At 39.3% G+C, this 14,689-nt stretch overlaps 1 protein-coding gene across 6 annotated transcripts in view; it reads right to left on the bottom strand.

Annotated features, from left to right (window-relative positions):
- Gpm6b (glycoprotein M6B) overlaps window positions 1–14,689 on the bottom strand; it is a 152,077-nt gene that overhangs the window by 33,333 nt on the left and 104,055 nt on the right. Inside the window, exons 1-2 of one of the 6 annotated variants that reach the window (XM_031371087.1) lie at window positions 11,776–12,270; window positions 3,241–3,360 (exon numbers count right to left, since the gene is read on the bottom strand). The exons of 2 other annotated variants lie outside the window; for them this stretch is intronic. In XM_031371087.1, coding sequence (XP_031226947.1) covers window positions 3,241–3,360; window positions 11,776–11,836 — 181 coding nt within the window. In that variant the 5' untranslated portion in view covers window positions 11,837–12,270. Of the gene's footprint in view, window positions 1–3,240; window positions 3,361–11,775; window positions 12,271–14,689 lie in introns of those variants that run through there. 3 more of the 6 variants (XM_031371081.1, XM_031371099.1, XM_031371091.1) reach the window with 3 other exon arrangements.

Here is a 14,689-nt window from a genome sequence, read left to right as displayed (position 1 = left end):
GCATTAATCTTTATTACATTTATTTATTTATTTATTTACTTATAATTGTATATTTATCACACATGCATGTGCGCACACTCACAGGTATACACACACACACACACACACACACACACACACACACACACCATGGTTGGAGGATCTCCTTCTACCATGTGGACCCTAGGTACTGAATTTAGGTTATCAGGCTTGGTAGCAAATGCATTTACCCACTGAGCAATCTTGCCAACCCCAACACTTATTTTTAATATAAGCAGTATCCTGTCTCAAGAGTGGCAGTTTCTGATTCCTAGCTGGTAACATATTCCCTTCCTCTTTCTGCCATGGATTTCATATATTTAATGGAATGGTATGTGTGTGGTAAAACAGACCAACAACCAAAAAATGGCTTTAAGACATAACTTCAAATTCATTTTTTTAAAGGTAGGGTCTTACCATGCATCACTACCTCAAGTCATCCTCCAGCTTGTGGTAATCATCCTGCTTCTGCCTCCCAAGTACTGGAGTTATGCATGTGAGTCCCAGTGCCAGGCTCTCATCTATTCTAAATGTTACAATCTGATGGTCTTTAATGAATCTAGAGTTGTGTGATCATCCCCAGAATCTAATTTTAGAACAGTTTTTATCACTCCAAGAAATCCTTGGTTCTCATTTGTAGTCAATCTCTGCTCCATGCTTCTGGGCCTTTGGCAACTGACTCTCTAAGGACTGTCTCTAAGGAGTCACCAGTTCTGGAAACTCAGTACAAATGGAGTCTTATAATACTTGGGCTCCTATGTCTGGCTTCTTTTACATAAGTTCCTGCCTTTAATGTGAATCTATTCCATGGCATGTAATAGTACTTCATTCTATTTCATTGCTGAACAGGAATCCATTGTATGGTTGTATCACAGGGAATGGCAGCAGCAATTTTTAAACCAAGATCCCACCCCTCATTCCCACATTCTTTGAAGGATCTATGCTAAAGAATGCTCAATCCATTCTTGCTCACCTTATAGGCACACACAGAAACAAGTACCTAGGGGCCAGGGCACAGCTCTGTTGGTAGAAGCTTGCCTAGCATACATGAGGCCCTGGGTTTGATCCCCAGCACCATAGAAATGGAATATGGTGATAGATACCTATAATTTCAGCATAAGGTCATCTTTCAGATGTTTACAGACAACCTGGGATATATGACTTTGTCCAGAAGAGGAAGAAGATTTGAGAGCCACTGCCACCACCACTACTACTACTACCACCACCACCACCACCAGCAGCAGCAGCAGCAGCAGCAGCAGCAGCAGCAGCAGCAGCAGCAGCAGCAGTAGCAGCAACAGCAAACTGCAGACCTGCATGAAAGGGTCCTAGCAGGCTCTGGGCCTGGCAAACATGGTTCTAGCAAGCTTTGCCCTTTCCTCTTTTCTTTCCATGTCAACCATAGATCACACCCCTAAAGCTAGCCATCAAGGTCTATTTCCTTTTTGGGGGACTTTCTTATGCTAGACTTGTTCCTGAGGATGACTACCAAAGTCCAAGAATCAAAAGCCCCCTTTAGTTCACCTAACAACATGCCCAATCAAAATCTACCACCGTATCCTAGTCCATTCTAACACAAACCTCTTCTTTTTCTCTTCTTAAAAATTACACCTGCAAGGGCATTTGCTGCTGTTTTTCTGCCTGAGTCAGAAGGCAGCCACTTGAACTATTTTTTTCCCTGCTTAATAAAGGATCCCTCTGTGAAAACAGGTGTTTGGGATGGTTTGTGCCTTATCTGGAGTCTGGGAGGGAACCCAGAGTGTGTAGGGCTTTCTTCACTATCAGCTCTATTTGGAAAGATAGAGCACATGACTCAAGACACAGAACTAAATCCAAGTTGGATTTCATGATAACTAACCTCATGGTTCCATTTTAGGTCTTAAAGGAAAAGGAGCAGATCTGCCATTCAACAGCATATTTTATACTTGAGGGACACTCAAGACTTCTATATCTAATGTCATTCACCATACTGATATTTCTTTGTTCTTTTTAGAGGTTATGTGTATATGCATGCACATGTACATATGACTAAAGGTTAATGCTGTATCTTAATTATATGTTAATTATATATTAATTATTATATTAATGCTGTATCTTATGTTAATAAGGTATCTTTCTCTATTAATAAGGTATCTTCCTCTATTGATCTTTCCCTTATTTTTTTGAGACAGGGCCTTTCAATTAACTTAGAACTCATCAATTGACTATGAGCTCCAGTGATTCACCTGTCACTACATCCCTTATGCTGGGTTTACAGATATATACTGCCATCTGCTTCTAAATGGGTGCTGAGGGTTTGAACTCTAATCTTCATGCTTGGGAAACAAAAACCTTTTCCATTGAGATACCCCCCCCCCCAAGCTCCTACCACTGAGAAGTGGCATTGTAGATTGTGACAAAATGATAGCAATATTTTAAGTTTACTGTTGAGTTTTTCTAACTCATCACCAATCCTTTGTATCACATTTTACATGACTTGAGCTACCATCTTACACTGAGCTAAGTGAGCAGAACACTAAGACACATTCAGGCTTTGGGGTTGGGGAGTGGGGAGATGCATACTGCTTAGCATCTTCTCCATCTCAAACCCACCAAATGACTCATACATATATTTTGCTCAGACCTAGCCCCTTAATGGTCATAGAGATTAGTGTCCTTCACAAGCAAGAAAAGTGGAAACTGAACTCAAAAGACCTACCTGCCCAATGTATAGCTATCTGATCTTAATTTCACAGGCTTTGCTTTCTTGAAGGTATAGGTTGATATTGAATGAGAGTGCTACAAAGCTGTACCATTAAAGAGATATGTAGACATGCTCAATACTTTCAGAGGTGAGTCTCCTTAAAATCTCTGACCTAGTTCTGGGTCCTGTAGTGGATATGTACATACCCCCGCCACCATTACTGATTCAGACATCTGACGGTCTGTGGTTAGCCCAAGGGCATAGCTCACTGCACACTGTTCCCTTTGATACAAAGAAGTGGGTTGAGGAAAGAGAGGGAAGGCGGGAAGAAGGTGGAGAAAGATGGGGTGGAATGGAAAGGGGAAGGAAAATGAAAATGATTAAAAAATTATTAAAGGGCAATCTCCACCCATACCCATGTCAACAAATGAATGCATCAAGTAAAACATAAAATATCACCAAACTGAAAGAGCCATTATAAATCCCAATCAAGATAACAGTTGAGTTGCTTGTGGAATTCACCCCAAGGCTGTATTTACCTGGACTGCTCAAGGGGCCAGCCCTGTCCCCCAGGGTTGGCACAGGACGGTACTGATGGTTCTTTGAGCCTGGGTACATCCAGTGGTACCTGCCAATTTCCATTTCAGCTCTGCTGTTCACTGCCAATTTCAGTGGCAAAGAGTCAGTGTCTTTCTCCAGCAAAGATTCTATAATCAGCATTTCTATTTATTCTCTTACCATATAGCAAAGGAAAACGGGGAGTTAAAAAAATGCTATCAAAATACAACCTTTCAGTACCAATCTATCAATTCAACATGAGAAATTTCAGAATCAGTTGGACTCTTGTCTTCCATTTTTGAATTTAAGCTTATACAAATTACCAACATTATTTTTTGGTTTCTATTTTCTGTATTATCTCATACTCTAAAATGTTCATTTGGGGATGGTACTATTCATTGTTAAAATGTGGCTTCTCATAATATGTTTCTTTTGATTTATTTCCTTTTCAGACAAGCAGAGACCTGTAATTATTGCCAGCTGCACAAGCAAAGGTAAGCAGAGTGGCTTACTGTCTGTCATGGTGCCTGGTTTCCATTCTAGAACTCTGCTAAATTATTCCATGCCTGTTGAGTTCAAAATGTAACTCCCATCTTCCTGTGGACACTTGAAATAATCTTGGTCACTTCATCTTCAAACCAGGACATTACATGGTCCTGAATATTCTGAATTGAATCCCATTTCAATAATCTGTGTGTCATAGAGAAGGAACTGCTTACTCAAATGGCAATAAATGGCCTCCCTGGGACTCAGGTCACTATCTGGTAATACATTTCCTACTTCTTAGAGGATTGGAGAAGCAACAATACCTCTCAATTTGTATGGCATAGAATATAGGCTTCTAATCATTCTTAATGGAATTCTAATCCTGAGGTTCTTAAGATGTTAAAAGTGCCACAATGGGCCATCCATGCCTATAAATTCCACAAAATGAATGAAGAGGTGATGTACTTTATGGTACTACAAACACTTAAGTATTAAAAAACTATATTTGGCATTGATGTGGGCAATCATTCCATCAGAATATGAGGCTCTAATTTTCCACATGGCACCTCAAATCATTGAGGACCCGATAAATAATCATATTGTGGAGCTAGTGAATGTCCATTCTCACCAGGTATGCCACGAACCTTAACCCATGTTAGAAATACCAGACTTTCACTTGCCAGTCTCTGAAAGCCCTCAAGAGATTTGAGACTGGGACACGCTGGGTAGTAGTGTTTTAGAGAAACCTGTTCTGGCTTCAAGGTCAGATAAGAATGTTTTATTTCAAAGGAAAAATAAGAGCTATGTGTGTGTGCTACAGTGATAGAGCAATTGTGTAGCATATGGAAAACCCTGGGTTAAATTGCTAACACTAAAAGAATTAAGTAAATAAGGGCAAATAAAGGCTCTCAAGTGAAAACAGGAGTGTGCCATGAAGCTATTTTTGCTGCTTCTGTTTGGGTCGTCAATAAGGATGATAACTATAATTTATGGAGTGCCTCAGTGTGCTAGCCTTAGTGTTATGCACATGATGCCTGCTGTTTCACTAGCTATAACCACCCTAGGAAATTATCATTCAGTCTTGACAACAGAGGAATAGAATTCAAGAAGAGACGGATCGCTTGCCCAGCTTGGAGGTGAAGTCTGGCTATGCAGCTGGAAAATCAGCCTCCAGAGGGCACACTTTCAAAAGCCTAGCATAGCCTCACTGGGGCCTACAGAAGGACCATCTTTTTCTCTTTTCTCAAGTTGTTAAGGCCAGCGAGACCTGCTGTTCTAAGGTCCCTGTAGAAGTGTGCAGTACTTCTGAGGTTCCTAAAGAAATGGCCCTGGTCCTCTGTTAATTCAGGGTTCATAAAATGTAACTCTACCTCCCTTGGAAGGAGAAGTTTGCCTCCTGGTTTTCTGGCAAAGGTTTTATATATAGCTCAAAAGTAAAGTACTTGCTTATCGTGTGTGGGGCCCTAGATTTGGTCCTTGGTACCACCCAAACCAAACTAAACCAAACCAAATAAGCAAAAAATTCATTATGGTAAACAACAACACATTCTCTTAGACAAAGGTTATGCTACACATTCTCTGACAGAAAGAAACACAGGCAGACTGGTGCAAAGAACCAGGCGAGTCACCTCACAGTATACGCTGATCTCCTTGTGGTAAAGCTGACTGTGAGGCCTTGATATTTACCTCTCATGTAAAAAGACCTTAAGCAGTTCAATATCTTATGATAGGAGTTTTTCTCTTGTCTTTCCTTTTTGTGAGTATAGGGAGGGCGTTAAAGATGGAGTCTCATGTATACTAGGCAGGTGCTATACCATTGATATACCTCCATAACCCTCATCTTGTTCTAATAAGTTTATTGCTACATGTACAGCACATAATAGGTGCTCAATAAATTGGTGGACTGAGTATTTTGTTGAAAGCAAAGGATCACCCTAGGGCCCTATGGACCCCCACTACGCTGCCTTTCCTCTTAGTAAAGTCTGACTGGTACACTGTCACTTCCATACATAATACACTTGTACACATAATCTATGGTTGCAGTTCAATTTATGCCCCGTCCTCATCTCCTCACATGGATGGGAATGTCTGCAGATAACTGGGCAGCCAGGCAGTGGCCACTGATTAAAGACAATGGAAATGCATGGATTATCCAAGTATGATTTTTTTTTAAAAAAAATTATTTCTTTCTCCCTCTGTGTGTGTATGTGTGTGTGTGTGTATGTATGTGTATGTGTGTGTGTGTATGCATGTGTGCCTGAGTGTATGTTTGTGTACCACATACAAGTTAGAGCCCACAGATATCGGAAGATACCATGTGGATACTGGGAACCAAACCCTGGTCTTCTGCAAGAGCAGCAAGTGCTCACAAGGACTGTGCCATCTCTCTGGGCCTCCAACTGTGACACTTTCTCAGAGTAAAATAGTGCTGCTATGCCTTTTCGAAATGCTTCCCAGAATGTGAGAATAGATGAGAGCGGCAGATCTGGAGATGAGATCGGACAACTACATGGCCATTCTCCAGTCCTTTGGGGTAATACTGAAGAGGCCTTTTCCAACAGTAACTCTTTAGGTATGAGAAAAAAAGAGAAAGAGAATCACTTCTAAGCTGTACTTTTGAGCCAAACTTAAACAAGAGACATTAAACACAGAGTTATCTATAGCGTCTATGACATCAGACTACACATTTTAATCCTGAGGACAAGATCCAGACAACTAAAAGGAGTTAAACACCTTGCTGATTCTAGGAATGGACAAGAATGAGGAAATGGTCTGTTCCCTACACAAGCAGATGACAACATGTACTCCCTCTGAGATGACAGAAGAAAAGTAGCTGTGGTGGCTCATGGAGATGCAAACAACTGTGAGTAGTCCTCACCGAAAAGGGGCATGGCCTAAATCATGGGAAATTGGGAGGAAACAGGAAAACAATGCCTTGGCTTCCTTCCACATTCCCCATTTCCTTTGATAATATGATGTGGGACACGTGACTACTAGGCTGGAATGCTCTTCAGTATTTGATAATTATCACTCAGAACAACCAAGTAATAAGTATGGCTGGCAAGAAACAAACAAACAAAAAAAGACCACATTCACTGAACGAGGTCTTTCAAAGCGGTGTTTGTCATAGTATGTTTGTACTCATTAGCTAAAATGTGAAGGGAAAGATTTAAGGTTCCAACAGAGTACAGGACAGGCCTGAAGACCTTCTCATTTGGTAAATAAAATCTGACTGGAACACTGTCACATGCCCTTGTGCACATACATCTGTGGCTGTTTCTCCATGCTAGGATGGTAGATGTGCATAGGCACAGCAGAGATCAGTGGCCTGGAAGGGTAAAATATGTGCCACCTGGCCAGTTACAGGAAAAGTGCACTGTGCTCTGGTATCAAGTGGTAGGTAGGGCTTGGTATACAAAGTGGTTAATGGAATTAATAAAATCAGCCTGTACAACAAGGCATTCTTTTATTTTCTCTCATTCGCTCTCCAAAGAAAAGTATCATGGAGCTGGCTGAGGATCAAAAGTCTCTGTCCTTGCTATTGGTTATTTGCCACCAACCAGCACAATATGGCTAAAACCCCTATGATACTACTTCTAATGATGCCTGAATGGCATTCCTCCTTCAACGGGAGAGAAGGGGAAGGATGACATTTCAAAGGAGCATATTATTAAATGAAGAAATGACTGACAAATGGTGAGGAACAAAGCACACTTGTAAAACTAGGAGTGGAGCCTCCCTGTCTCAAAAGCCAGTGTGTGCCCCATTCTTCCGCCATCCTGTGGCTACCCCTTTCTCCTAGCCAATTAGCTCATGTGTCTGTGTATTTGGTCTAAAGGGGGCAAAAAAGGAAAGGGTGTCTTTGGAATAATCCAACTCATCAGCAGTCCCAGTGAAAGGGAATGGACATCATGCAGACACTGGATGTTCTAAGAAATGGTTTAAGTAAGATCTCTCACCCTCAACTGACCTGTATTTCCAAGTACCAGAAAAATACAAGCTTACAATTTACTGCCACAATGGAGGTTTATGCTTAATTTCAAGGAAGACAAAACTGACTTTTCAGAAAAAGGTCCCCCCATTTATTTTTTTGTTTGTTTAATGAAATAACAAGGCCAGGTTGTAAAAAGTGTGCTCATGGAACTGTTAACAGAAAAGGAACCGCTAAACCAACTCTCTCAGATCGTTCTCCACATTTAAAGTTTCTTTAAAACAAAAAACAAAAAACAAAAAAACCAACCCCCTCCCCCCAAAACCATCACAGGATACCATATCATACCTACCACATATGTCCCCCGCCATCTGGCCAGCCTATTCCCCAGGCACTGCCACTTCAGATGCTCACCTTGGCAAACTCTTACAAAGAACTGCAGTTAAAACTTTCCCTGTACCACCTTCATATAAACAAGCTAGGAAATGTCAGTAAGAATGCCACGGATCCTTCAGAATAATGTAACATGTTAAATGTTCCAAAGAAGTGCTTTTTTTTCCCCGTCCTAAACAAGCACTGATTCAAATTCATCTTGCATTCCGACTCTGTCCTCCAATTTATTTTTAGTCAACATTATTTCCAATTTACCACATTTCTCTCTTCCAACGTGGCTAGAAACTTAATTTGATACTTGGATTCTGGAACTGCTTTCAGCAATGATTTACAGGAACTGAACTAGCCTGCTTATGATTATTCTAGTAGATTCTAATTTCCTACATGTAATAAAAATAATTTTCATCACAGATTCTGTTGCTACCCCCATGACAGAGCTTTAGAATTATTCGGGGTTCAATTGTCATCTAACCCATGATGACATGCTGCCAGCAATTCCAGACGCATCTGTTTTCACAAATGACACTAAGTGATACTCCACAGAAACAAATGGAAACCCAGCTTTCCATCTTTTCATTAGCAGAGCCATCATCCACTTCCTTTAATTGCCTTATTCATTTTCTCTGCTCATTCTGTCTTTGCTGAATCTGTTTACTCAGTTCTGCCACTTTAATTCTACACTCCCATTTAAAAAACTGTCACTTGTAATAATTTTGCATTTGCTATACTCATCTGAGAAAAACCACTGGCTTTCCAAAAAACAAAACAAAACAAAAAAACAAACAAACAAAAAAACACCACCACCACCACCAAACACCCAAACCCTGTGTATCCCTGAACACTTTGTGTGAATTTTGGTTGCTCAGCAGCATGCTGGGATAATGCTATGAGAACACTGCAAAGCCACAAACCCTTTCCCTTTTGTTAAGATTTGGATCATGTTTGTCTGAAATAAGAACAAAGCAATTCTGATTGAGTTTCTAAAGAAACAGACCTCTTGGTGGCAGTTAGTGAACTGCAATAGCTCACTTATGTCACCCTATGTAAACTCCCTCTGTGAATAGACACTAATCAGAAAAGCTGGGGTCAATTTATAAATCTTAGTTTAATTTACATTCTTCATAGACACTGTAATAACTATCCAAAGCTATTCATTCACAAGCTGTTGGGTGCTAGCCACTGAGCATCAATACCCCTAATTAACAGACAGACATTGCCTCTGCCATCAACAACTGAAAACCAGTGGGAATATATGCATACAAACCTCTGTGAAGTAACAAAAATGTAGAGGATTACATTTAGGAACTAAGAAGTTTTGAAAGAAGAGGGAAAGGAGGAGGAGAGGGAAGAAGAGGAGGGGGAGGAAGAGGAGGAAAAAGAGAAAGAGGAGGAGGAAAGAGGAGAAGGAAGAGGAGGAAGAAAAGGAAGAGGAGGAGATTCTCTAAGTTCCCAAATCATACGATTCATTTTATAAATAATAATGTTAAATTTGTAACTGTTAACATCAATGAATTAAGCATAGGTTTTATACACTTATCATTACATCTGAAGAAATATAGAAGTAATGGGTATACAGGACCATTCATGGTTACTGTTTTAGGGCAATGGGCCAGGGAACTAGGGAATGACAAAGATATGTATGGGAGTTTGGACTTTGTGCAGCTAGAATATGAACTTGATCATCTAAATTAAGATGCGTACATAAGTCACCTTCCAGAATGCTTTGGGTGGGTGGGTGGGTGGGGTGTCCACAATCACAATCCTTGCTGCAGATTGAGAATAAATTTTCTGGCCTAAATTCTTATCAAAACATGGATCATACATGTTACCTCAGCTAAGTAGCTTGCTTTTTTTAAAGGACTTAACAACTAGTGTTTATGAATCCTGGTCATCTTCAAAGTTCCTCTAAAAATTGTATTTGCTTCTAATTTTGCCTCTATAATAATAGCTAGCTACTTTTAGTATACTGGAGATGTAGAGGCAACCTGTAGACCTGCCATTAAATGTGTAACTAATGCAAAATAACAGAAGTCTATGAGACTAAATGAGAATAAGACACACAGTTCTGTAGTAAAAATTGTATGCCTTTTGTTTTTGAGAGAAAAACCAAAAGACCTAGATGGTCTTGCAGAAGTCACAGTGGTTTTATCTGCCACAGGCAAACATGACATTAATAAAAAGCACGTATAAAGCAAAACCTCACTCATTTTAGGAGAGAAATGTTATAAACTGTGGTGAGTTTCTTCCAGGATACTAGTAACTGTGACGGAAATGAAACTTGATAAATATTCCCAAGAGTTTCTCTCATTGCTATTTGACCATTTACACAGATTAGGAAAAAAAAAAAAGATGTGAGGGAAAAAAATCACATGCAAGAAAAGACAGAGTGCCTTTTGTTGGGGGGGGGAAGGTCGACTTTGTATCAGGATTGGACTAAAGTACCGACTTTCAAGTTAAATTGCTATGGACTTGTTGCCCCCGAATTGTACATTAAATGGCAAATCTGTGGATTGTATCATGTTTCTAAAAAAAAAAAAAAACCAATTATAAAAATGAAATTGGTCTGTTTAGGATGGAATGTTAATGTAGGCAGAAAAAATTCTATAGAAAAATAAGCAGCCTTTACCCGCATGTGTTGTGAAGTTGAACTACATATAGACGTGCTTTTCATATTTAAAACATTCAACGGCAGCAATTTCATATGGCTTAATTCATATATTCATAAAGAAAACATGCCTGAAGAATTACTATTATTGAGTATCTGCCATTGTGTGTAAAAGTCATGACAAAGAGCCTTAGCATGACAGTTTTTTTTTAAACTGAGCCAGTGCAGTTATAAAACATGTTAGTGCATTTTATGATGGTTTCTATCTTGGAGTGAAGAGATCAATTACAGCGCAGCTAGATGCCGTTAACCTAACACTGGCTGAGCTGTTTCTATGGGGCATCAAACTTGACCTTAGAGGCATAGCATCTCTTTTCTGCCATTTTCTTGGTGCAATAACGATAATTTTTCCAAAATCTAAATATCAAAATTGTGACATGGACTGAGACTTCCTTTAAGGATGGAGCCCTTGGACAGTTTTTCCTTCCCCGAATCATTTAAGTCTTAATTAGCAAAAGATATCTTCCCTTCTGTCAGTGCTGGCAGACAAAGCTGATGTCCCCTTTTAAGCTCCCACTACAAATGATTATTACATGTCATAGTCTGATACATGGAAAGAACAATCATGTTAGAATAAAAAAATAGAGCATGTCTAAATCACTCCAGTATTATTGGAATCAAAGCATATTTAGCATGCATATCCCTCTAGTTCTTCTTTAGCATTAGCACAGAATAACACATCCCCTAATCCCTGAACATAGCATGCAGAGCAGAGGACTTAAGTTATGATTAATTATTTTAGTAAAAAAAAAAAAAGAAGAGACAGTTTTCCCCATCCAGAAGCTCAAGGTGACAAACTACAAATATCCTTCTATGAAATACCATGTTATATAGAAATACTTGCAACAGAAATAGAAGAGAGGCAACACTATAAATTTAATATTAGCCCCCAGGATAAAGAAAAAAACCCACCCAAAACAAGACCATACCACCCGGGATTGTTTTAGAGCCAGTTTTTATAAGAGACAAAACCTGGCTAACCCCTTTCAAGAACCCTCAGTCAAAAGCTTTAAAACAGGCTATTGTCAGAGTGCTGGGTACCTTTTCTCTCTTGGCTTTGTTCAGTATTTTCCTCGGCTGCAGTTTCCATGGCTGGCTTCATACCATCCACCAAAAATGCTTTTTCCCTGCTTCCCCACAGCACACACTTTTCCCCCTCCTCTTCCTTTTCTTTTGGACTCCCCTCTGTCTCTCTTATTTACACCCGCCTGATTGAGAGGCTCTGTTCTTCACTACAGTAGATTACAGTGCCTTCCAAGATGCAAAAGTCTTGTCAGCGTCAATTTCGCTCTGCCTACTGGTCCATAAAGACAGCTGCCAAGGAGCAGGCGACCATACGTCACTGAGGATCCCAGTTATAAAACAGCCACTCTGTGCCCCCACTCCCAGTGCACCCCGGGAAGCTCCTGCTCCCCCACCAAGCTCTTCTTCTTTGCTCTTTCTCTACCAAGCTCTTCCTCTTTCTCTCTCTCTGTCTCTCTCTCTCCCTCCCTCCCTCCTCCCTTTTTTCTTCTTGCCAACTGCAACCCAATGAATACTAATTAATTCTCCCAGGAAATAATAGACTTGTGACATCAGAGAAAGGGATGTAGAAGAGAAAGAAAAGAGCCCCCTCCCACCACGTGACTTGGTCAGACCACACTATATGTTATCTCTCAGGAGAATGCCTGATTTTCTATGCTTCCCCTTTCTGGGTTTTGTTTATTCTATTTATCCCTAAGCCCTAGAAAAGTATCTTCAAAAGATGTATCTTTGCTCTATTAAAAAAAAAAAAAACCAAAAGACAAAAAACTTCTGTTTCATGAATCTCTAGACAAACTGACTTAAAAAAATACTAACGACAAAAGTATAAAGGTATTCAAGAAGGAAGAAATTTCAAATAGATTTAACAATGGTGACAGCAATTCAGCATTAGATTCTACTTCTTTGTATTAATATATGAGAAATTTTAGCTCAAACACAATTTCTAAAAGGGGCCCATGCTTATTCAATTCAGTATATTGAAAGTATATCTATCTGATGTTTTGGTGGTTTCTAATATGAAAATCAAGTTTTTTGATAGGATATGATTACATCTGCATAGAGTATTATTCATTAGAAGTCCTCAGTCAGAATCTCAAGTGGGTACTTTTTAATAGCACTCTAAACATCTGGTTTCAAGGCTATCGTGCCAACAGGGATTCCAATGATTCTGATGGCTGTTTTCACAAACCCCCTTGCACAAATTGAGACCAATGTTCTTAACTCACATTAAGCATTTAAATCTTTACTTTGATTATAAGCCTTAGTTTTCAAGCATCACCAATTTCATAGACATTTAATAATTGCATTTAGCTCACTCACCTTCATTGTCCTTATTGAAAAAATTCTATAAACTGAAGTCACATACAAAGATAACTATTGATAACCACAGAAAGGATTCCTGAAGCCACCATAGTCTACTTGGCACCCATGTTGGGAGTAAACATTAAAGACATCTTAGGGGATGGGCAGTGAAATAGTTCAGCAGGTAAAATTGTCTGCTGCCAAGTCTAACCACTAGAGCTCCATTCCTGGAGCTCCATTCCTGGGATCCACATGGTAGAAGGAGACAATAGATTGCTGCAAGCTGTCCTCTGACATCACACACACACACACATACACACACACACACACACACACAGAGACAGACACACAGACACACATACACAGACAGACAGACACACACACACACAGACACACAGACACACATATACACACACACATTTTTTAAAAGATAAGTTGGAAACTATCTCTTCTAAAAACATTCTTCAAAGTTTTATGGGGTTTTTTACACAATACCTCCAAACAACGTGGGAAGATCCCAAATCAAAATCCTTTACCAGCCTGATCTTTTAATGCTTTGGTTTTAGATAATGTGTCACGCCCACTTATATTCAACATTTCTGCTGTGTTAAACAGAAAAGACCTTGAAAACCTGTTTGGCCTGCTTCAACATTTTCTTTTAATTTTCCTTCTCACTTTCCACTTTACCCATTGTCCCTGAAGACCACGCCTACAGCCAGCTTTCCCCTGAAATATGGCTTCAGCCTACTTTATTGTCTCTTGGTGAAGGGATTGGGAAGACATCACTTAAAACTCCAGCCTCTGGAAAAAAGTGTGTGTGCGTGTGTGTGTGTGTGTGTGTGTGTGTGTGTGTGTGTGTGTGTGTGTGTGTGTGTGTGTGTGTGTGTGTGTACAAAATTTTACTTGTGCATTGGTAAGATGGCTCATGCTATCACATATGATCCAGGCTTCATCCTCAGGACTTGCATGAGAGGAGAGTACCAACTTCCACAGTTATTCTCTGACTTTTATACATGTATAGATTATTTTAAAAATAATGTATATATATATATACATTATTTCACATACAGTAAAATAAATGAATATAACTTAAAATTTAAAAGTATAATTGTGATCAACTATGTTAGTGGGTTTATTATAAAGTGTCTAACAAAATCATTTAATTCTAGAAATATTAGAGGAGTCTAATTTTGTTGGCTTGTCTATTAGACAAATTAGTTTATTTATATAAGAGACAGGGTCTGGCTATGGTGAGGTACCCACCACTGAACTTAGTTAGGAACATTATTTTAATATTAATACAATGAAAAGCAAAATATGAAAGGCATTCTAAATTTCCTTAAACAGCTTTTGTCTATAAAATAGAGACAAATCAAAGCAACTGGACAAAATGTTCTTTTAGTTCTACTCAGAAAACCCACAGGTAAATGAGCAATGCATTATTTTTAACATTATTCATAGCTTTACTTCTGCTAGGACCATGATTTATAATACCACTTCTGGAAATTACCATTGTACCAGTTCATAAGCAGCTTCAAAATCTCACAGATGTTTATGATCAACCATATGATTTAGAAAGAATAGAAAGAAGCAATAGAGAACCTGTCAAGAAAAAGAAAAAAAACAAAAT

This window comes from Mastomys coucha, chromosome X, assembly GCF_008632895.1.
Source record: "Mastomys coucha isolate ucsf_1 chromosome X, UCSF_Mcou_1, whole genome shotgun sequence".
NCBI classification, from domain to species: Eukaryota; Metazoa; Chordata; class Mammalia; order Rodentia; family Muridae; genus Mastomys; species Mastomys coucha.
The sequence above is the reverse complement of the archived record's forward strand: the minus strand, read 5'-3'. Positions and strand labels throughout refer to the sequence as shown.